Raw genomic sequence first — 25,329 nt, 5'->3', positions numbered from 1 at the left:
CCCCAGCGGGGAGATCTGATGTTGGCCGTGAGCCCCGAACTGAGAACCAATTACTCATTTATTTTCCGATTATCTGGGCTGGTCAAAAATGTGTAGACTTCACTTAATCTGCATTGAATGATCCAAACCTGGAGCCCAGGCTGTCTATTTCTGCAGAGTTGAAATGGAAGACCCACCAACAAATCACGTGAGGCTGTTTACTGCAGATCTTCCCTACCCTTCACTTTGTGATGCAAGATGACGTGGTGTGTGCTCAGAGTCCCTGGCTGGGTCAGGATGCTTCCTCTATGTTGTGTTGGGGAATCTGATGTTGGTCACTGAGTCCCGTTAACTTCCCCCAACTCGCCTTGTTTCCTGAGGTTGCTCACATTTGTCCTTGAGCTTTCAGGCTGTTGTGTCTTCTCCCGGGCTGGGGTGGGTGAGAAAGGAGAACGTCCCAGGTTGTGGGGATCTTTGATTTCACTGCCTGCTTTACCGAGGGACTGGGAAGTCTAGGGGCTGAATGGTTTCTGTGATGTGCACATGGCCGAGTGGTTAAGCAATCTGAAGGTCATGAGTTTGAGCCTCAGGCCAGGCAGTGTGTTGTAGCCTTGAGCATGGCACTTAACCACACATTGCTCCTGCACGTTTATAGCCCAGATGGATCAAATCACCAAATCCTGTTCCTGTGTCTTATGTATTACCATGACAGAATGATGGCTCCTTCTTATCCCATATTGTTTTGTGATGTGTGAGGGACAATAAAAGATTGTTCACTGAGATTATTATATTTGGCTTCAACGTTTAAATTTCAGTGAGTTTTGTTCTTAGTAACATTAAGCAGAAATGTTTAGTTCTCCTTTTCATTGTTAATGTGCTTCATTATCTCTCTGGTTAATGTTAGACCTGTGGTGAGAGGTTTATTGGAAGAAAAACCCCAACTGGAAGCAAACCATGACTTAAGATGTGGGAACAGCAAGAAGTGAACTGGCCTGAGGACTGAGAGCATAAACTGGAGAGAAGAACTCTGAATCAGCTGACTTGGAGTTCCCAGTGAGTCAGTGAGGAGGAAGTTTGGTGTGTCTCATTTACTCAAACACTGGTCCTTTATACATTACATACCTGTACAATAGAAGGTGGGAAATAGTTGGTGAGACTGAATGTGCCCAGAAGAACCATTTATGCCTCTGTCAGGCACAGTTGCAAGCACTCCAGGTCTGGTAATGTGCTTCCAGCAGCCCAGCCCTTTAAAATCACTTGCATTTTGTGGAAGTCAAATCTGGATAAAGTGGTGGAAATCGGGCAGAATCTCAAGTTGCTGGAGATCTGCACTAAAAACTGAAAATGTTTGAAGTCATCCTGACAAAATGTTATTAACCAGAATTGTACAGATTGTTCCTCTCCCCACAGCTGTTCCTTACATGCTGAGCAGTTTGGTAATTCCAATTTCTTTTTATTACATTCACTCTGGATTGGTTTATGTTTCCTGAAATGTACCGGTTTTAATGTGGAAGTGGAAATGGCTCACTCTGTGATAGTTGAACAATAAAGTAACCACAACTTTTCCCTGAAAATTACCCTGGTGCCAATTAGTTTGTTATTCCTAGAAATGTGTTCAGTACAGTTGTTGTGAACAAGGTTTACAAGAATAATCTCAGGAATGTTCGGTGTTATGTATGAGGAGCATTTGATTGTTTTGGACCTGTGCTCAATGGAGTTCAGAGGGACGGTGGGGGTGGTGGGGGATGTTTGGTTAAGTAAACCTACCAAATGCTGAAAAGCCTGGATGCAGTGGACATGGAGAGGATGTTTCCATTAGACTGTGATCTGACAGCACAGTCTCAGAATAAAGGAGCTTCCCTTTAAAACTGAGTGGAGAAAAAAATTTGGCCAGAAGATGTCTGATCTGTGGAATTTGTTGCCACAGAGGTTGGTTGAAGTTGCCATTTGGGTATATTTATGACAGAGATTAACATATTCCTGATTGCTGAGTAGCTCAGGGTTACAGGAGGAAGGCAAGAATATGGTGTTGGAATGAAAATCAGCTGTGGTTAAATGGTGGGGCAGACCAGATGGATCGAATCACCTAATTCTGTTCCTGACTGAATGATGGCTCCTCCTTATCCCATATTGTTTTCTGATGTGTGAGTGACAATAAAAAAATGTTTACTGAGATCATTATATCAGCCTTTAACGTTTTGTTCGTAGTAACATTAACTAGAAATGTTTGGTTCTCCTTTTTATTGTTATTGTGCTTCATTGTCTCTCTGGTTAAAGTTAGAGGTTTATTGGAAGAAAAACCCCAACTAGAAGCAAACCACGGCTGAAGACGAGGGAACAGCAACAAGTGAACCAGCCTGAGGACTGAGAGCATTAACTGGAGAGAACAGCTCTGCCTCAAGAGACTCGGAGATTCCATTGATTCAGTCAGGAGAAAGTTTGGTGAGTCTCATTTACTCAAACATTGGTCCTTTAGACATTACATACCTGTATAAGGGAAGGTGGGATATAGTTGCAGTGAGACTGAATGTGCCTAGAACAACCAGTTATGCCTCTGTCAGACACAGTTGCAATCACTCCAGGTCTGGTAATGAGCTTCCAGCAGCCCAGCCCTTTAAAACCACTCCCATTCTGTGGAAGTCAAATTCGGATAAAGTCACTCAGAGACCGTACAGTACAAACTCTTTATTCCAAGCACCCGGGGCTTATTTAGTTAGTCGCTCAAACAGGAACAGTCTGTGACTGTTCCCACCCAATCCACTAACTGACTAACAATTCCCCTTGCACCACAGATATATCCATCCAGATACCCCCACACAAGACAGGCTGGAGCCAAAGATATTTACTACATGACAGGCTGGAGCCCCTAAAGACAAAGTACAAAATAGTCATAATGGTTTACACACACAGAACAGACTGAAGCTGTCCTATCTCTACATGTGAATGCGCAACGAGATAGGCATCTTGAAACCCTAGCTAGCTACCCGCAAGAAGAAACATGGCTCAGCACATCGGTTGATCATCAGCAGTTTCTTTCAGAAAAACAGGCTGCTATTGTTTAACGAAGTGTTAACCATTTTACAGACTTTATCCTTCCCTCCTTTTGATCATTACATTATCAACAACGCAGTAACTTTTTACAGAGATAGCAACTGATGACAGCATTGACTTATCAGTGGGTAAAGACTGGGTACAACAGTAATTGTAACAAAGATATGTACAACTATCAGGACATAATGCAGTATCATGCCCCACATATTACCAAACAGGCCTTCAAAGATCACCATTTCGACCCTTCGGTGAACCCGTGTAAATCCTGCCCTACTTTCTTGATGCTGTCAATCTCCTTTGCAGTGTGCTTGGAGAGGGGTGTAATGTTAGTAGATTCATCAGGGATATAGGTGCAGCATTCTGTGTCAATAACAGCACAGGTTCCCTCTTTCTCAGCTGGGATAAACTCTAAAGCTGTACGATTCTGTATGACTGTTTGCCAGATTGCAATCATTTCAGTGGATATTTCTGTTACTTGGGCCTGTGTTTCTGTCAGGGCCCCTGCAGTATTGTGGCCAGCTCCTCAAGTGCTTGTAGCCAAATTGATGATCTCTCGTGAATTCCTGGCTACTCCATAGGAGAGAAAAGTAATCATCCAAAATTAATCAGTCTCAGTTGTTCCTCTCGGCTGCTGGGCACCTGCGGTTCTGGCTAGGATGCATGTTTCCCAGTACAGGAAGTTCCGTTTGATGGGGGCCTGAGACACCATCCCTCAAAACACTGACAGCCACAGTCATCTCTGTCTGGACCACAGATCCTCATCTCACTTCCCCGTATGTTATTTGAGAAAGCCCAGGCTGAGAGTTCCTCACTCTGGTTGAGCAGGATTACTGACATTGGAACCATAGTTTTACAATGCTGTGGAATTTCAGCACAAACCCAGCAGGACCCTAGTTCTACCTGTTTGGCATAGGTATGACAGAAAGATGGAAATGTGTTAACATGGGGGCCCCCGGATGCTGGGGCGAGCCCTCTCAAAGGCATAAACATGAACACCACTAACAACCAATACATTTTCCATTAGTCCGAGAGAGACCTTCTACTCAGTTCCTTCAGTAACATGTTTGGCGCCTAATGATGTATCCACTGAGATTGCCCCTTCAGTTTCACAGCCGTGGGAGTGGTCGGTAACACATGATATGGTCCTCTCCTCCGAGGTCCGAAATTCCCTTAATCCCAGTTCTTCATCAGGAAAAAAAATCCCAGGTTCCATGGTGCAGAGTAGTTCTCTTCCTTGTAAGCCTGTCATACCTGTGAATGTATGCTTGGAAAATCTTGGTTAGTTGGCATTTATATTTCCCCATGTCTTCCCTTCGCGTATGAATATCCAATTTTGCTGGTAGACTTTCTGGGAGCAATGATACACAAGGTCTTAGTCCCCAGGGTGTTTTCATGGGCCATCCATAAATGATTTCAGCTGGTGACAACCCTGTTTTCCCCTGTGGGGTAACCCTCATGTGGAACTGGGTGACGGTAGGACCTTCAACCGAGTCCAGTCTCCACTGTTAGATTGGCCAGTTTACTCTTCAGAATGCCATTGGCTCTCTGCACTGTGCCAGCGGCCCGTGGGTGGTGTACACAGTGGAATTGTTGCTTGATAGCTAGTTCGTTACGTATGCCTTTGTTTACTTTCATCACGAAGTGTGGGTCATTGTCAGAGCTCAGCATCTCTGGCAGGCCGTACCTGGGAATTATTTCCCGTAAAAATACCTTCACAACAGTCATAACAGTATTATTGGTAGTTGGAACAGCTTCAACCCATCTACTAAACACATCTATAATATCTAAGCAGTATCTATAGCAATGTACTCTAGGCAATTCAATAAAATCAACTTGTAGACACAAAAATGTCCACCTGGCAAGGGAGTCATACCCGATGTGCAGGGTACAGGTTACCAACCATTCCCTCCTTTCCCAGGTGTGTACAATTATGTATCTAATCGACCAATATTGGTAAAAACTCTGTAGGAACACAAATCTGTCCCACTGGGGTGATCCAAAAAGCTAGGTCGGGGTCTTTGGCACCCCATCTGGGACCACAGTTTTCACTCCTCCTCAGAGGTATCCCCCTGAGAAGAACAAAACTCGAGGTAGCTGTAGAGTGGTGAGTAAGTTGTTTACAAAGGTGGCATTACTAATGGGGTGGCCAGAGGAAGTCAGGAATCCCCATGTTCCCAGAGAGCCTCATGGTCATGTACAATTCCAAATGCATAACGGGAGTCTGTGTAAATGTTCCCACTTTAGTCTGTTGCTAGGATACAGGCATGAGTCAGAGCAAACAGCTCAGCCTTCTGGGCGGAGACAGCTGCTTCAAAAGAGGCCTGCTCAATTACTTCACTGTCCATCACTATCGCATCGTTTTCCTGCTGGATCCACAAAAGAGCTTCCATCCTCAGAAAACGTTGCCTTGGGATTGAGGGGATATTGCTAAATGGATGGGAGAGTCTGACCTTCTTTTGTGGTGATCCAGACAGGGGGCAGTTGGTGCGACAGACTTCTTGGCCTGAAATTGCACAGAGATGGGGTACAGCGTCTTAGGATCGGTCAATATTAAAAGGTTGCCTTACCAGATATCCCGTCTTTACCTCAGACTCCCTCCCGTATTGGACTAGACCCACGGCCAAGTCTTGCCAGTCTCCCTCGGTGCTGGAGACTTGTTTCGTTAGGGTGTATGCCAGGAACCCTGGGCTCTTTGGCTTGAACCCAGTGCAAACCCTAATGGTGGTATGGGGAACTACCTCTGTCTGTCGCCAAAGGAAATCTGGAAATTCGGCCAGTAATGCAATACCGTCTCATCCTTTAACCTGTCTAATCACCGTGACTGGGAACTTCTGTCCGTTGAGGGGTGCATAATATTGGCTTTCCTCTGTGGCGCACCCTGTAGGGTCAAAGCACAGAGTCACATGAGGGTCGGCTGCTGGCAGAAGGAGTGGAGTCCAAATTAAGTGCCCTCCACTTGGGGGTCGGAAACTGGGGAAGCTGTCGGTTGTTCACCTGTCAAGGGTGACAGCATTGTCTGTGCAAAGAATCTCGATTTCCAACAGACAGAGCAAGTCTCTCCATGCTAGATTACACCCCCTGTCTGGTGGTGACTGTAAATGAAACCTCACACTGGCTCCCCTGGAAATCCACCTGCAGTGGCTGGGTACGTGAATACGTACGTTCCATGCCTTCAAACCCTGACAGAGTGATTATAACGTCTGATAGCTGGAATCCCTTTTCCGATACTATTTCCTGATCGAGAGTGGTTGTGGTTGCCCTCATATCAATCATAAACGGAACTGGATTTCCAGCAACTTGCAATATTACATTGGGCTCTTCCTGAGGGTTGGCACTCATGGTTGGAATCATCTTCTTGTCAATTTCTAAATGGGTAGTTGCCCCCACCTGTCCCTTGGTAGGTTTTTGCTCCCATTTCTGTTCCTCAGATATAGCCCGCTCGCGTCCTTCTTCCCGCTGAGCATATTCACCTTTAATATTAGTTCCCTTCGGGGTTGATCGAGATTCGAAAGTTGGGTCCTAATGATATGTCAAAGCTCGTCGCATTTGATTTCGGTCATTGTCAGGCCAATCCATATTATTTGTTTTAATCATGTTGGCTAACTTAGTTGGTAAGCATTGGAGCAGTAGGGCATTGAACTGGGGGGACAGATTCCCATCATTAAAGTCTTGGTCTCCTGCGAAGGTGCCGTAGCAGGCCACAAATCGCTCTCAATAGTCTGGTCCCGATTCCCCAGGCTTAGGTTTGCATTCAGGTACTTTAGTGATGTTTACAGGTTGCTGGAGAGCCCTTTACAAAGCTTGAATGATCTGGTCTGTCTGTTCATTCTCATTATGTTTTCCCACCTGTAATTCCTGATAGGTTTCGTATCTCAATTCTGCCTTCCATTTCCGCCCCTCATCAGCTGAGAGAATCATGCAGGAGAGACCGAATAAATCTTGCGGAGTCGCATTAAACATTTGTATAGTACTGTGGACACACTGAGCAAACTGTGCTGTTTTTCCTTTCTATCTGGGGCCTGATTCATGATTATTATCATTTCTTGAGGCTTCCAGGGTGCATACACAGGAATCACTGAGGGCTGTCCCTCCTGCTAGTCCTAGGGGGAGCGTTTGCTACTGCTGTTCAGGAGGATTTAAACTAATGTGGCAGGGGGATGGGAACAAGTGCAGAGAGACAGAGGGGGGCAAAATGAGAGTAGAAGCAAAAAGTAGTGAGGTGAAAAGTCAAACTGGCAGGCAGTCAAATCCAGGGCAAAAATCAAAAAGGGCCACTTTTCAACATAATTGTATAAGGGCTAAGTGTGTTGTAAAAACAAGCCTGAAGGCTTTGTGTGTCAATGCAAGGAGCATTCGTAATAAGGTGGATGAATTGAATGTGCAGATAGTTATTAATGAATATGATATAGTTGGAATCACAGAGACATGGCTCCAGGGTGACCAAGGATGGGAGCTCAACATCCAGGGATATTCAATATTCAGGAGGGATAGACAGGAAAGAAAAGGAGGTGGGATAGCGTTGCTGGTTAGAGAAGAGATCAACGCAATAGAAAGGAAGTACATTAGCCTGGAGGATGTGCAATCGATATGGGTAGAGCTGCGTAACACTAAGGGGCATAAAACGCTGGTGGGATTTGTGTACAGTCCACTAACAGTAGTAGTGAAGTTGGGGATCGCATTAAACAGGAAATTAGAAATGTGTGCAAAAATGGAACAGCAGTTATAATGGGTGATTTCAATCTACATATAGATCAGGTGAACCAAATTGGTAAGGGTGCTGAGGAAGAGGATTTCTTAGAATGTGTGAGGGATGGTTTTCTGAACCAACATGTCGAGGAACCAACTAGAGAGCAGGCCATTCTAGACTGGGTATTGAGCAATGAGGAAGGGTTAATTAGCAATCTTGTCATGCGAGGCCCCTTGTGTAAGAGTGACCATAATATGGTGGAATTCTTCATTAAGATGGAGAGTGACATAGTTAATTGAGAACCAAATGTTCTGAACTTAAAGAAGGGCAACTTTGAAGATATGAGACGTGAATTAGCTAAGACAGACTGGCAAATGATATTTAAAGGGTTGACGGTGGATAGAAACATAGACACATAGAAAATAGGTGCAGGAGTAGGCCATTCGGCCCTTCGAGCCTGCACTGCCATTCAGTATGATCATGGCTGATCATCCAACTCAGAACCCTGTACCTGCATTCTCTCCATACCCCCGATCCTTTTAGCCACAAGGGCCATATCTAACTCCCTCTTAAATATAGCCAATGAACCGGCCTCAACTGTTTCCGGTGGCAGAGAATTCCACGGATTCTCCACTCTCTGTGTGAAGAAGTTTTTCCTCATCTCGGTCCTAAAAGTCTTCCCCTTTATCCTTAAACTGTGACCCCTCGTTCTGGACTCCCCCAACATCAGAAACAATCTTCCTGCATCTTGACTGTCCAATCCCTTTAGAATTTTATACGTTTCAATAAGATCCCCCATCAATCTTCTAAATTCCAGTGAGTATAAACCTAGTCGATCCAGCCTTTCTTCATATGAAAGTCCTGCCATCCCAGGAATCAGTCTGGTGAACCTTCTTTGTACTCCCTCTATGGCAAGAATGTCTTTCCTCAGATTAGGGGACCAAAACTGCACACAATATTCTAGGTGCGGTCTCACCAAGGCCTTGTACAACTGCAGTAGAACCTCCCTGCTCCTGTACTCAAATCCTTTTGCTATGAATGCTAGCATACCTTTTGCCTTTTTCACCGCCTGCTGTACCTGCATGCCTCCCTTCAATGACTGGTGTATAATGACACCCAGGTCTTGATGTACCACCCCTTTTCCTAATCGGCCACCGTTCAGATAATAATCTGTTTTCCTGTTCTTGCAACCAAAATGGATAACCTTACATTTATCCACATTAAATTGCATCTGCCATGAATTTGCCCACTCACCTAACCTATCCAAGTCACCCTACGTCCTCTTAGCATCCTCCTCACAGCTAACACCGCCGCCCAGCTTCATGTCATCCGCAAACTTGGAGATGCTGCATTTAATTCCCTCGTCTAAATCATTAATATATATTGTAAACAACTGGGGTCCCAGCAATGAGCCTTGTGGTACCCCACTAGTCACTTCCTGCCATTCTGAAAAGGTCCCGTTTACTCCCACTCTTTGCTTCCTGTCTGCCAACCAATTCTCTATCCACATCAATACCATACCCCCAATACCGTGTGCTTTAAGTTTACACACTAATCTCCTGTGTGGGACCTTGTCAAAAGCCTTTTGAAAATCTAAATATACCACATCTACTGGCTCTCCCCTATTCACTCTACTAGTTTCATCTTCAAAAAATTCTATAAGATTCGTCAGACATGACTTTCCGTTCACAACTCCATGCTGACTTTGTCCGATGATTTCACCTCTTTCCAAATGTGCTGTTATCACATCTTTGATAACCGACTCTAGCATTTTCCCCACCACCGACGACAGACTAACTGGTCTATAATTCCCCGGTTTTTCTCCTCCTTTTTTAAAAAACAGGGTTACATTAGCCACCCTCCAATCCTCAGGAACTATTCCAGAATCTAAGGAGTTTTGAAAAATTATCACTAATGCATCCACTATTTCTTGGGCTACTCTGGGATGCAGACCATCTGGCCCTGGGGATTTATCTGCCTTTAATCCCTTCAATTTACCTAACACCACTTCCCTACTAACATGTATTATCCTCAGTTCCTCCATCTCACTAGACCCTCAGTCCCTTACTATTTCCGGAGGGTTATTTATGTCCTCCTTAGTGAAGACAGAACCAAAGTAGGTATTCAGTTTGGTCTGCCATGTCTTTGTTCCTTATGATCAATTCACCTGTTTCTGACTGTAAAGGTCCTTACATTTGTCTTGACCAATCTTTTTCTTTTCACATATCTGTAAAAGCTTTTACAGTCAGTTTTTATGTTCCCTGCCAGCTTTCTCTCATAATCTTTTTTCCCTTTCCTATCTAAGCCCTTTGTCCTCCTCTGCCAGTCTCTGAATTTCTCCCAGTCCTCCGGTGTGCCGCTTTTTCTGGCTAATTTATATGTTTCTTCTTTGGACTTGATACTATCCCTAATTTCCCTTGTCAGCCACGGGTGCACTACCTTCCCTGGTTTATTCTTTTGCCAAACTGGGATGAACAATTGTTGTAGTTCATCCATGTGATCTTTAAATGCTTGCCATTGCATATCCACCGTCAACCCTTTAAGTATCATTTGCCAGTCTATCTTAGCTAATTCACGTCTCATACCTTCAAAGTTACCCTTCTTTAAGTTCAGAACCTTTGTTTCTGAATTAACTATGTCATTCTCCATCTTAATGAAGAATTCCACCATATTATGGTCACTCTTACCCAAGGGGCCTCGCACAACAAGATTGCCAACTAACCCTTCCTCGTTGCTCAATACCCAATGTAGAATGGCCTGCTCTCTAGTTGGTTCCTCAACATTCCTATGCAATGGCAAGCATTTAAAGATTGCATGGATGAACTACAACAAGTGTTCATCCCAGTTTGGCAAAAGAATAAACCAGGGAAGGTAGTGCACCCGTGGCTGACGGGAAACTAGGGATAGTATCAAGTCCAAAGAAGAAACATACAAATTAGCCAGAAAAAGTGGCACACCTGAGGACTGGGAGAAATTCAGAGTCCAGCAGAGGAGGACAATGGGATTAATTAGGAAAGGGAAAAAAGATTATGAGAGAAAGCTGGCAGGGAACATAAAAACTGACTGTAAAAGCTTTTATAGATAAGTGAAAAGAAAAATATTGGTTAAGGCAAATATAGGTCCCTTACAGTTAGAAACAGGTGAATTGATCATAGGGATCAAGGATCTGGCAGACCATTTGAATAACTACTTTAGTTCTGTCTTCACTAAGGAGGATATAAATAATCTTCTGGAAATAGTAGAGGACCGAGGGACTAGTGAGATGGAGGAACTGAGGGAAATACATGTTAGTAGGGAAGTGGTGTAGGTAAATTGAAGGGATTAAAGGCAGATAAATCCCCAGGGCAAGATGGTCTGCATCCCAGAGTGCATTAGAAAGTAGCCCAAGAAATAGTGGATGCATTAGTGATAATTTTTCAAAACTCCTTAGATTCTGGATTAGTTCCTGAGTATTGGAGGGTGGCTAATGTGACCTCACTTTTTTAAAAAATGAGGGAGAGAGAAACCGGGGAATTATAGACCGGTTAGCCTCACATCGGTGGTGGGGAAAATGCTAGAGTTGGTTGTGAAAGATGTGATAACAGCACATTTGGAAAGAGGTGAAATAATAGGACAACATCAGCATGGATTTGTGAAAGGAAAATCATGTCTGGCGAATCTTACAGAATTTTTTGAGGATGAAACTAGTAGAATGGATAGGGGAGAACAAATGGATGTGATATATTTGGATTTTCAAAAGGCTTTTGACAGGGTCCAACACAGGAGATTAGTGTGCATTCTTCAAGCACACGGTATTGGGGGTATGGTATTGATGTGGATAGAGAATTGGTTGGCAAACAGGAAGCAAAGAGTGGGAGTAACTGGGACCTTTTCAGATTGGCAGGCTGTCACCAGTGGGGGACTGCAAGGCTCAGTGCTGGGACCCCAGTTGTTTACAATAATGATTTAGATGAGGGAATTAAATACAGCGTCTCCAAGTTTGTGGATGACACGAAGCTGTGTGGCAGTGTTAGCTGTGAGGATGCTAAGAGGATGCAGGGTGACTTGGATAGGTTAGGTGAGTAGGCAAATTCATGGCAGATGCAATTTAATGTGGATAAATGTAAGGTTATTCACTTTGGTTGCAAGAACAGGAAAACAGATTATTATCTGAATGGCCGATTAGGAAAAGGGGAGGTGTAACGAGACCTGGGTGTCATTGTACACCAGTCATTGAAAGTGGGCATGCAGGTACAGCAGGCGGTGAAAAAGGCAAATGGTATGTTGGCATTCGTAGCAAGAGGATTTGAGTACAGGAGCAGGGAGGTTCTACTGCTGTTGTACAAGGCCCAGGTGAGGCCACAGCCGGCGTACTGTGTGCAGTTTTGGTCCCCTAATCTGAGGAAAGACATTCTTGCCATAGAGGGAGTACAAAGAAGGTTCAACAGATTGATTCCTGGAATGGCAGGACTTTCATATGAATAAAGACTGGATCGACTAGGCTTATACTCGCTGGAATTTAGAAGACTGAGGTGGGATCTGATTGAAACGTATAAAATTCTAAAGGGATTGGACAGGCTAGATGCAGGAAGATTGTTTCCGATGTTGGGGGAGTCCAGAGCGAGGGGTCACAGTTTAAGGACAAAGGAGAAGCCTTTTAGGACCAAGATGAGGAAAAACTTCTTTACACACAGAGTGGTGAATCTGTGGAATTCTCTGCCACAGGAAACAGTTGAGGCCGGTTCATTTGGCTATATTTAAGAGGGAGTTAGATATGGCCCTTGTGGCTAAAGGGATCAAGGGTATGGAGAGAAAGCAGGCACAGGGTTCGGAGTTGGATGATCAGGCATGATCATACTGAATGGTGGTGCAGGCTTGAAGGGCCTAATGGCCTACTCCTGCACTTATTTTCTATGTTTCTATGTGTGGAAAATTAAAATCTCCCACAATCACAACCTTGTGCTTACTACAAATATCTGCTATCTCCTTACAAATTTCCTCGCTCCCAATTAGGTTGTTTATAATACACCCCTATAAGTGTTACTATACCTTCCGCATTCTTCAATTCCACCCAAACAGGCTCCCTAAATGAGCCCTGTAATCTATCCTGTCAAAGCACCGCTGTCATATTTTCTTGGACAAGCATTGCAATACCTCCCCCCCCCCCCCCCTTGCCCTTCTGATTCTATCACACCAGAAGCAATAAAATATTGGAATATTTATTTGCCAATCACACCCCTCCTGCAACCATGTTTTACTAATAGATACAGCATCATATTTCCAGTTATCAATCCATACTCTAAGCTCATCTACCTTTCTTACAATGCTCCTAGCATTAAAATAAATGCATTCAAGAAACTTTCCACCTCTTCCTCTCTGTTTATCCGTAACGGTGCAAATAACTTTGTTATCTCTTTTCTTGCCTTCTCCCCTACATCTTCAGTCTGAATGCTCCTACATCAGGGAGGAAGTTCAAATCATCTGTGTGTTAAAAGTTCAGCCATCATGGTGACTGAAGGCAGCTGTAGGTTCATGAGGGACTGTTACTGTCAGATTCTGCAGTTCTTGCGGCTGCTCATCGCACCCAGGACTGAACCCTGGTCACTGAGCATTGGAGGTGTCCGTTCTGCTGATGTTAGCCTTAAACTAGACAGGCGATTAATATTGTGGAGCTGTGATATATAAATCAGTTCTGTGTCAAATCCCGTGTCTCAGGTACTTACTGTCTCTACCACACTCACAATGTACACTAGAAAGGCCACTCAGCCCATCTGGTTCCTGCCCATGTTTCTGTTCCATATCAGTATATCAAAATCTACCCCTGCTGTTCCCCTCTCACTCTCCCTGAGATGACAGGTTGCAACTAGTCACCACTCCGTCGGATAGGAGATTTCCCATGAATTTCATGGAAACATATAAATGCACAACACATTACAGATGCTTTGTCCCACATTGCCGTGCCGATCATGTAACTTACTCTAGAAACTGCTCAGAATTACCCTGCCACATAGCCACCTATCTTCCTAAGCTCCATGTACCTATCTGAGAGTCTCTTCAAAGACCATATTGTATCCGCCTCTACCACCGTCGCTGGCGGTGCACTCCACACACACACAACACTCTTTGCTTAAAAAGTTAGCTCTGACATCTCCTCTGTACATACTTCCAAGCAGCTTAAACCTATTCCCCTCATGTTAGCCATTTCAGCCCTGGGAAAAAGCCTCTGACTATCCATACGACCAATGCCTCTCATCATCTTAGACACCCGCATGATTTTCCTGCATGATTTTCTCCAGGCTGAATAAGACTATGAGCTCACTGTGGTTTTGACGTTCTCTCTCTCTCTCTCTCTCTCTCTCTCTCTCTCTCTCTCCTTGTGTCTGACGTCACAGCCCCGCCTCACTCAGGCACTTAAAGCGACACTCACAGTAAATGAACCCGCGGTCTCGTAACACAATGCGCCTCTAAAGCCTGACAGCAGACTAGCGAGTGAATCTTCGATGGAGCAGAGTCAGAAACCAAAGTGTTGCCAGCCTGAGTCAGGGCTTTGGGGCTCCAGAGAGAGATGGGTTCTAGAGTTTACCAGGAGGAGGAGGAATCAGACCAGCAGGATGTGGCTATAAAAGAAAGGTCAGAAACATTTGGAAACTGGTTGACCGGAAAAAAGGAGGTTAATTTCAGGCAGCAATTGTGGAGAGAGGAATAAATAGACAACGTTTAGGCCGAGCCCCTTCAGCATGCCTAGCCTGTGTACTCCTCTGCTAAGTTGCTCTCTGAATTGCAGAGTTCCTCCAGCTTTTGTGTGAGTGCGTCTCTGTATTTCCAGCAACTGCAGAATCTCCTGTGTTTTATATCTGCATTTTACTTTGGCGTTAGATACACGTTGGTATTGAGTATATTGTTTATGGGAGCCGCTTTCTGAGTTAAAACAGCTGCTGATTTCTTCTATACACACAAAAAAAATGAGGTATGGGCATTGAAGAAATGTTGAAGGAAAGCTTGCAGAAATGTTTAATGGCACCGTGATTACCCATAGGGCCACGCATTAAGAATTTCACCGGTGCTGAAGCGCTGATGAAATGCGCAGGCGTCAGGCTGAGGACGTCCCTGAGTTTCATGCATGCGCGCAGTACACAGAAGGCCTTGAAAATGTCGGGTGCAGGTAAGAGCGATTCTCCATGTTTTTATATTAAACACTGACTTCGGGACAATTCCTGTGAAATCCGGACACCGTGGCCAACAATCCCAGGGCTGTCCTGCTCTCATCCCTCTCTCTCAGCCCCACGATCTGTATACGGGCCCCGGGGAGCTTCCGGCTGATGAGTGAATGGGAACCGATGGATCTTTCAGACAGAGCTGAGCTCCAGCTATCTAAAGGCAAGGATTAGGAACTCGGAGAAAGCGAACAAAATCTTTTACATCACCAGTTGAGAAAATCACCTTTGTTCTACCTCCAATCACTAATAAGAGAAAATCTGAAGATGCTGGAAATCCAAACAACTCACACACAAAATGCCGGCAAAATTCAGCATTAGTACTCTTTTCCGTAGATGCTGCCTGGCCTGCTGAGTTCCTCCAGCATTTTGTGTGTGTTGCTTGTTCTACCTCCTCTTGTTCTGGACTTTTCTACCCGTGAGAGCATGTTTTGTCCCATTCTCTCTGGGTACATGATGATATCAAACATCTTTGCCCTGGGCAGCAAGTAGCTTTCACATTACATATGTGCCAGACTCCAGTGAGACAGACTACTGCCCTTCCCTTCATATTCAGTGGCATTGCCATCACTGAGTTCACCACTGTCAGTCTTTGTCTGATGTGTGTATTGTGGCGATGCAAACAGTGCTGGAGAATTGGGGGAGGCTTCAGGGGAATATAGAAACTGAGTTCACCACTGTCAGTCAATGAGTGGGGGAGGGTTCAGGGGAAATATTTATGTAGAATACAGAAACTGGTGATACTTGTGTGTATTGTGGTGTTGCAAAAGTTGCTGGAGAATTTACAAGTGCGAAGAAGTGGAGTGATATTTGGAAATCTGACTTTTTAAAGTGTAAATTCGCAAGCAAACCACATATGGACAATATGCAAAATCTTTGGTGAGAAAATCCTCTAATACCCATTACAGGCCTGCTACATAGGTTGTGTGAGAGTGCAGATGAACTGGATCGAACCCAGAGGAGATCAAAGTTCCTATTGACCGTAATTTCCTAGCTGTGAAAAAAAATACCTCTCTATAAAAAATTCACTGTGCACATCTTGTCACTGGGTAAAAAAAATGCACAGTGCAAGACTTATGTACACACTGGTTATTACAAATTAGAGGGGGTATTGGAGGGAAGATGGGGAGACCTGTAGTGTCCCTGATGCCCTCACTTACAAGAAATGCATCCAGCTGCAGCTTGTAACCCTGCACTTTAAGGAGTTGGAACTTGAAACGCATATGGGGATTGATGGTCATTCCAAATACCAGCACTCTGCCCAGTCAGGAGATGATTTTTCTTCCAACTTGGGTTTAACCTCACTGTAACAGTGTGATACCAAATCAAACCTTGGCAACTCAAGTAATCTCATCTGAAATGTTGTCCTACACCCATTGATGGATTTTGTAAATCTTTTACAGGTTAAAAAAGGGAAGGAATTTGTCTCCAGGAATCTCAAACATGACACACCAGTTTTGTTGTCTCTGTCTAGATATTTAAGAAGTGGAACAAGGGATCCTATCAACCATCCTTCCTGCTCAGACTGTGGGGAGGGATTCATTCGGTCATCTGAGCAACTAGCAAGCCCGGCATTTTACACAGGAGAAAGGCCGTTCACCTGCTCAGACAGTGGGAATAGATTCACTCGGTCATCTCAACTGAAGGTACATCAGCAAGTTCACACTGGGCAAGGCCATTCACCTGTTCTGTGTGCGAGAAAGGATTCAGTCGGTCTTCCCACCTGTGGACACACCAGTCAGTTCACACTGGGCAGAGGCTGGTCATCTGCTGAATTTCAGGGAAGGGATTCTCTCGGTCATCTGACCTAATGGCACACCAACATGTTCACACCAGGGGGCAGCCATTCACCTGCACAGTCTGCGGGAAGGGATTCACTCATTCATCCAACCTACTGAGTCATCAGCGAGTTCACACTGGGGAAAAGCCATTCACCTGCTCAGTCTGTGGGAAGGGATTCACTCATTCATCCAACCTACTGAGTCATCAGCGAGTTCACACTGGGGAGAGGCCATTCACCTGCTCAGTCTGTGGGAAGGGATTCACTCAGTCATCCAACCTACAGAGTCATCAGCGAGTTCACACTGGGGAGAGGCCGTTCACCTGCTCAGTCTGTGGGAAGGGATTCACTGATTCATCCCACCTACTGAGTCATCAGCGAGTTCACACTGGGGAGAAGCCATTCACCTGCTCAGAATGTGGGAAGGGATTCACACAGTCATCCCACCTACAGGGTCATCAGCGAGTTCACACCGGGGAGAAGCCGTTCACCTGCTCAGTCTGTGGGAAAGGCTTCACTCAGTCATCCAAACTACTGGTCCACCAGCAAGTTCACACTGGGGAGAGGCCATTCACCTGCTCACCATGCGGGAAGGGATTCACTAGCTCATCTAAACTGAAGGTACATCAGAGAGTTCACACTGGAGAGAAGCCATTCACCTGCTCAGTCTGTGGGAAGGGATTCACTCAGTCATCCCAACTACAGAGTCATCAGCGAGTTCACACTGGGGAGAGGCCGTTCACCTGCTCAGAATGTGGGAAGGGATTCACTCAGTCAACCAGCCTACAGAGTCATCAGCGAGTTCACACTGGGGAGAGGCCGTTCACCTGCTCAGAATGTGGGAAGGGATTCATACTGTCATTCTACCTACAGAGACACCAGCGAGTTCACACTGGGGAGAGGCCATTCACCTGCTCAGTCTGTGGGAAGGGATTCACTCAGTCATCCAACCTACTGGTACATCAGCGAGTTCACACTGGGGAGAAGCCATTCTCCTGTTCAGTCTGTGGGAAGCGATTCACTCATTCACACCATCTGCAGAATCATCAGCGAGTTCACACTGGGGAGAAGCCGTTCACCTGCTTACACTGTGGGATAGGATTCACTCAGTCATCACAACTACTGGCACACCAGTCAGTTCACAGTGGGGACGGGCCGTTGTTATGAATCCCTGGGTTTCGTTTGCTGTGGACTGTAATTTTAAGAGAGAGAGATTAAGAAGGTGAATCAGTCTGACTTGCAGCTTATTTACATCACTCACTGCTTGTTTAGTTTTAACCGAGGACACAGACACTCAGAGTCAGACGGAGACGAAGGAGGAAAAACTGAAGGATCGAAACCAGGGAACTAGTGGCCAAGGGTCACTGTTTGGAACTTTCCTATGCCCACAAGGGTGGGTTAATTATCCATTCACCGTACATCGAATGTGTGGTTGTCACCTTGTTTGATCCATAGGAGTGGATCGGATTTGGCGCATCCTGTGGAGACCACTTATGTGTTAACCCTTGCCTGGCTGTGGTGTGGCTGTTCACTTGAAGACAACACACCTTGTGACAAGTCACTTTCGGTGATAATTTGTATGTGGATTTGAAGCGATGACGAATAAAATCTACAGTGACTGTTCTCTTGTTTTACCACTGTGGAACCTGTGGAATTCTAGATATTTGCGTTCTCTCACCATTTACCCTGGATTACAAATCTCTCTCTCTGATCGCCTATTCTGTAGTTGAACTGAACTTTCAGACTCCAAGCCTTGTTTCCCCCGAGCTCAATAGTTTGGGAGTTATATTTACACACATTTATAAACTTAACACTGTTAACTTCTGTTTATCTTGTTTAAGTTGCAATATTACAAGTAGATTCTAATAAAGACAGATTTAACATCAAAACCAGACTCCAGGTGTAGTCTATTGCTGCTGGCTTGTTTCTAAAGCATTATGGTTCGTAACAACTTTGGGGCGTGCGTCTGGGATATGAACAAATTTGGGGGCTATTGATCGAAGAATTATCGATTTGATTGGGGAAATCCCTTTTGATTTATTTGTGTGTGGAAATCAGCAGCAGTGGACATTTAAAAATTTCTGGAAGCGCCAACCCCTGAGGCATTAGGAAAAGCCAAAAAGAATGAATTGCTGACTGTTGCTACTGGGCTGAATCTTAAGCAGGTAAGGGGGTGTGAAGGACCAGGGCAAGCATAAAACTGGGAGAGGAGGTAAAGGTAAAACAATAGGGGTTTTATTATAAAATATAGGCATCCACCCCCTTTTTCAGAGACTGGGATCCCTGTTTCAACCGGTAATGATGTGCATTTCAATGTGTTCATCTCTCAGTCCTCGATTCTCTAAATGAAAGGGTTATCACATTTGATTTTTCTTCATATGATGACCCAACCATTTCAGGGATCGGTCTATTGAAACTTCATTGCACTCTCTATAACAAATACTCTCTAACCACTTTGTTAATCCTCTGTGCAAAAAATGTCCATCTTCTGTAGCCCCGTGTTGCCCCAACCACTCACCTCCTACCCCTGTCATTGGCCCCACTTGCAGGTCAACCGTCTGCCGGTGTTTCGCCCCCAATGTGAATCCCTCTGCTCGCCACCAGCGTGGGTTCAGACATTTCCACAGATTTCCACCGGGACACACCATCTTTTTCCTTTCAATAAAATCCCTCCTCTCCCTCCCCAGGGAACTGGCATCAAACCGACGGGCCGAGCGGTCTGCTCCTACCTCCCGGCGACACATCAGACTCCGGCCACAGAAGACGCTTCACAAACCCCCCAAGTTCCCTTGGAGGAAAATGGAAATAAATCAAAAAACGGACATTTACTCCGTTGTGATGTGGAGTTTGAGGCCGGAGCGGGAGGCGAACTCAGCGGGGGTAACGCCCTCTGAACTTGTCCACCTCTGCGACTGGTGGTAACAAGTGATTGACATCGCTTTGCACCAATGGGAATAGCGCAGCCCCTGAATCCTCTGTTGACAGCAGTGGGGAAGGGCTGGTCACGTGATTATTAGCCCAGCTATTAAACTGATAAAGCCCGAGCTCACCAGCGCATGGATGACGTAAGACGCTGTGCACGTAAGGGCAGATCCCGATGTGGGAAGCCCATGCGTGACGTCATGCGCGAGGGGGTTTTGTGTGACGTCACCTGTGGGATGCGCTCGCATTTAAATGCACCTTAATGTGCGTTTCTTATGATTTGAGAGGGACAACAACATTAATCACGGGTTTCATTACTGAATCCAGTGTTGTGGGATGTAAAGTCCCCTGTTATGTGTCCGGCTGTGCCGTTTTGTTTGGGGGCTATTGATCGATTAATTATCGATTTGATTGGGCATATCCCTTTTGATTTATTTGTGTGTGGAAATCAGCAGCAGTGGATATTGATAAATTTCTGTGGGTTGGATGACTGAGTGAATCCCTTCCCACGTACTTCCTCATCCAGGTCATCCACTCTTGGTCTTCCTGGAATCATTCTTTGAAACTTCTCCGGACCCACTCCAATACGAGCACATCCTTTGCTCAGATAATAAGTCGGAAGTACAGGTCGGAATCTGCTCACCATACACCAACAGTGATCTGCCCAATGCGTTATAAAGCTATAGTATCGCATCCTTGCTCTTATATTGCTAACATTGCAGTTGTCATCCTTAATCAACTCAATCTGCAAGCAAACCTTTAGCGCCTCTTGCTCAAGGACTCACAAGCACTTATGCTCCTCTAATTTTTTCAAGTTTCTCCCATTTATTTTTTTTCTACGCCCAGTTACTTCTACCAAATGTACATGACTTGCATACACTGTATTTCAACTGCTACTTTGCTGGCATTCTCCAGACCTATCGAAGTCCTTCTGCAGACTCACGCTTTGCTCTAAACTACCTGTCCCGTACCTATCTTTGTATCAACTGCAATGTTCGTCACCAAGGTATCAATTCCATCATCCATATCATTCAGATTTAACATGAAACGATGCGGTCTCAATACTGACCCCTACAGAACAGCATTAGTTACCGACAGCAAAACAGAATTGCCGACATTATTCTGACTCTTTCTCCCTTGTCAGTACAAGTTTCTTTCCTGTAATTCCATGAGCTGTGATCCTGTTCAGCAGCCTCACGTGCAGCACCTTAGAAACATAGAAAACCTGCAGCACGTTACAGGCCCTTTGGCTCACAAAGCGATGCCGAACATGTCCTTGCTCTAGAAATGCCAAGGGTTACCTACAGTTCTCTATTTTTCTCAGCTCCGTGTACCTATCCAGGAGTCTCTTAAAAGACCCTATCGTGTCCGCCTCCACCACCATTGCCGGCAGCCCATTCCAAGCACTCACCACTCTCTGTGTAAAAAAACTTACCCCTGACATCTCCTCTGTACCTACTTCCAAGCATCTTCAAACTATGCCCTCTCGTGCTAGCAATTTCAGCCCCGGGAAAAAGCCTCGAACTATCCACACGATCAATGTCTCTCATTGTTCAATGATCATTGATCAATGTTTCAACATGCAGGTGAACTGGGAGAATCAGGTTGGTGCTGGACAACAGCATAGGGAGTTTGTAGAGTGCCTATGGGATGCATTCTTGGAACAGCTTGTACGGGAGCCGACCAGGGACAAGACTATTCTGGATTTAGTGTTATGTAATGAACAGGATTTGATAAGTGATCTCGCAGTAAAGGAGCCATTAGGAGGTAGTGATCACAATATGATAAGCTTTTATCTGCAATTTGAGAAGGATAAGGGCAGCTCGGAGGTGTCAGTGTTGCAGATGAACAGGGGAAACTATGGAGCCATGAGGGAGGAGCTGGCCAAAGATGACTGGAAGGATAGCCTAGCAGAAAAGACAGTGGAACAGCAATGGCAGGTATTCTTGGGAATAATGCACAAGGTGCAAAATCAGTTCATCCCCCAGAGAAGGAAGGATTCAAAGGGGGGAAAGGGGCCTCAGTGGTTGACAAAGGAAGTCAGAGACTGCATAGCATTAAAACAAAGGAAATATGACAGAGCTAAGGTGAGTGAGAGGACAGCTGATTGGGAAGTTCTTAAGGAACAACAGAACTTAACTAAAAAGACAATACGGGGAGAAAAAAATGAGGTACGAACGCAAGCTAGCCAGGAATATAAAGGAAGATAGCAAAAGCTTTTTTAGGTATGTGAAGAGAAAGAAGATAGTTAAGAACAATGTTGGGCCTTGGAGAATGAATTGGGTGAAATTGTTATGGGAAACAGAGAAATGGCAGAAGAATTTAATGAGTACTTTAGATCTGTTTTCACTAAGGAAGACAGAAGCAATCTCCCAGATGTATGGATGGGCCAAGGACATAGGGTAACAGAAGAAATGAAACAGACTGACATTCGGAAGTAAATGGTGATGAGAAGACAGATGGGACTGAAGGCTGACAAATCCCCAGGTCCAGATGGTCTGCACCCTAGGGTACTAAAGGAGGTGGCTCTGGAAATTGTGGATGCATTGGTAATCATTTTCCAATGTTCCTTAGATTCAGGATCAGTTCCTGAGGATTGGAGAATGGCTAATGTTATCCCACTTTTTAAGAAAGGAGGGAGGGAGAAAACAGAGAACTATCGACCTGTCAGCCTGACATTGGTGGTGGGAAAGATGCTAGAGTCCATTATTAAGGATGCAATCGTGGCATATCTAGATAGCAGTGTTAGGATTGGGCCAAGCCAGCATGGATTTCCCAAGGGAAAATCATGCTTGACTAATCTTTTGGAGTTTTTCGAGGATGTAACCAGGAAGTTAGACGGGGGAGATCCAGTGGATGTAGTGTACCTCAATTTTCAGAAGGCATTTGATAAGGTCCCACATAGAAGATTGGTGGGTAAAATCAAAGCTCAGGGCATCAGGGGGAAGGCGTTGACATGGATAGAAAACTGGTTGGCAGATAGAAAGCAAAGGGTAGAGGGGAATGGGTGTTTCTCGGAATGGCAGGTGGTGACTAATGGGGTGCCACAGGGCTCGGTATTGGGACCACAGCTGTTTACCATTTATGTTAACGATTTGGATGAAGGCATAGAAAATAACATCAGCAAATTTGCTGATGATACTAAGCTGGGTGGCAGTGTGACATGTGATGAGGATGTTAGGAGAATTCAGGGTGACTTGGATAGGCTGGGTGAGTGGGCAGATACTTGGCAGATGGCGTTTAATGTGAATAAGTGTGAGGTTATCCACTTTGGGAGTAAGAACAGGAAGGCAGATTATTATCTGAACGGTATCGAGTTGGGTAAGGGAGTAATACAAAGAGATCTCGGAGTCCTTGTTCATCAGTCACTGAAGGTGAATGAGCAAATGCAGCAGGCAGTGAAGAAGGCTAATGGAGTGTTGGCCTTTATTACAAAGGGAATTGAGTACAAGAGCAAGGAAATCCTCTTGCATTTGTACAGAGCTCTGGTGAGACCACACCTGGAGTATTGTGTACAGTTTTCGTCTCCAGGGTTAAGGAAGGACATCCTGGCTGTAGAGGAAGTGCAGCGTAGATTCACGAGGTTAATTCCTGGGATGTCTGGACTGTCTTACTCAGAGAGGTTAGAGAGACTGGGCTTGTACACACTGGAATTAAGGAGATTGAAAGAGAATCTGATTGAAACATATAAGATTATTAAGGGATTGGACAAGATAGAGGCAGGAAATATGTTCCAGATGCTGGGAGAGTCCAGTACCAGAGAGCATGGTTTGAGAATAAGGGGTAGGCCATTTAGGACAGCATTAAGGAAAAACTTCTTCTCCCAGAGAGTTGTGGGGGTCTGGAATGCACTGCCTCAGAAGGTAGTGGAGGCCAATTCTCTGGATGCTTTCAAGAAGGAGCTAGATAGGTATCTTATGGATAGGGGAATCAAGGGATATGGGGACAAGGCAGGAACCGGGTATTGATAAGGAATTGATCAGCCATGATCTCAAAATGGTGGTGCAGGCTCGAAGGGCTGAATGGTCTACTTCTGCACCTATTGTCTATTGTCTATTTTCTTGAACACCTCTATCAGGTCACCTCTCATCCTTCATCACTCCAAGGAGAAAAGACTGAGTTCACTCAACCTATTCTCAAAAGCCATGCTCCCCTATCCAAACAACAACCTCGTTAATCTCCTCAGTACCCTTTCTATGGCTTCCACATCCTTCCTGTAGTTTGGCGACCAGAACTGAGCACAGTACTCCAAGTGGGGGCTGACCAAAGTCCTATATAGCTGCAACATTACATCTCGGCTTTTAAACTCAAGCCTGCGGTTGATTAAGGCCAATGCACAGTATGGCTTCTTAACCACAGAGTCAACCTACATAGCAGCTTTGAGTGTACTATGGACTCCGTCCCCAAGATCCCTCTGTTCCTCCACACTGCCAAGAGGCTTACCATTAATACTATATTCTATCATATTTGACGGAAGAAAATGAACCACATCACACTTCTTTGGGTTGAACTCCATTTGCCACTTCTCAGCCCAGGTTTGCAGACTATCAATATCCTCCTGCAACCTATCCCAACCTTTGTGTCATCAGCAAATTTACTAACCCGTACCTCCACTTGCTCATCCAGGTCATTTATAAAAGTCACAAAGGGTAGGGGACCCAGAACCGATCCCTGAGGCAGACCACTGGTCACCGACCTCCATGCAGAATATGACCAGTCTACAACCACTCTTTGTCTTCTGTGAGCAAGCCAGTTCTGGATGCACAAAGCAATGTGCCCTTGGATCCCAGGCCTCCTTACTTTCTCACTCAGCCTTGCATGGGGTACCTTGTTGAAGATCATCTGAAAATCCGAGCAAACAACATACACTGCCTCTGCTTTATCTATCTTGCCTGTTATTTCCGCAAAGTATTCCAAGAGATTTGTCAGTTAAGATTTCCTTGAAAGAATCCGGCTGACTTTGGCCTACTTCATCATGTTTCCCCAATTACAGTACCCAAAAAACACACTCTTTGTGGAGTGGCATTTGCAAATTTCTGGTCCACCAGAACCGTTCCAAAATCTAGTGCTTTCTGATAGATCATTACTCATCACTTGAAGAGAAAACTAAGGGGGAACTTCTTCATTCAGAGGCGGAGAGAGTGTGCACCGAGCTGCCAGAGCAAGTGGCAGGGACGATTGTAATCTTTAAGAGAAGTTTGCTTAGGTCACTGGATGAGAAGCATATGGAGGGCTATGGTCCAGGTGGAAGTTGTTGGAACTCGGAAGATTAATGCTTTAGCACGGACTAGACTGGCCGAATGGCATTTTCCTGTGTTGTAGTATTTTATGACTCTAATGCCTTCACAATCTCTTCAGTTACCTCTTTCTGAATTCTGCGGTGTCTTATCTACCTTCAGGCCTTTCAGCTTCAAAAACACCTTCTCTCCTTGGTAAAAGCATGTATCCTCACTTCTGCCCCAGGTCCTGCTGAATCTTTGGCATTTATGTAATAAATTTAATGACACAACTGTAGTGGGTGACTTCAATCTGCAGGAGGATTGGGAAAGTCAGATTGGCATGAGATCGCAAAAGAGGGGATGTATTGAATGCAAACGAAATGGCTTTGATCATAATATGATTGAATTCCTACTGCAATTTGTGAGGGAGAAGCACAGACAAGATGCATAGTATCTCAATGGAATGAAAGGGAATTTCAGAGGCGTGAGAGAGGTGAT

The 25,329-nt window shown here is 45.0% G+C and overlaps 1 protein-coding gene across 1 annotated transcript in view; it reads left to right on the top strand.

Moving 5' to 3' along the window:
• LOC140720323 (uncharacterized) overlaps positions 1 to 18,642 on the top strand; it is a 56,970-nt gene extending 38,328 nt beyond the window's left edge. The window contains exon 2 of the mRNA XM_073035186.1: positions 16,694 to 18,642. Within this exon, the coding sequence (XP_072891287.1) occupies positions 16,694 to 17,857 (1,164 nt within the window). The 3' untranslated portion in view covers positions 17,858 to 18,642. The remainder of the gene's footprint in view (positions 1 to 16,693) is intronic.
• Positions 18,643 to 25,329: the final 6,687 nt, after the last annotated feature.

Source organism: Hemitrygon akajei, unplaced genomic scaffold (genome assembly GCF_048418815.1).
Source record: "Hemitrygon akajei unplaced genomic scaffold, sHemAka1.3 Scf000041, whole genome shotgun sequence".
NCBI lineage: Eukaryota > Metazoa > Chordata > Chondrichthyes > Myliobatiformes > Dasyatidae > Hemitrygon > Hemitrygon akajei.
This window is presented reverse-complemented; position numbering and strand designations above follow the sequence as displayed.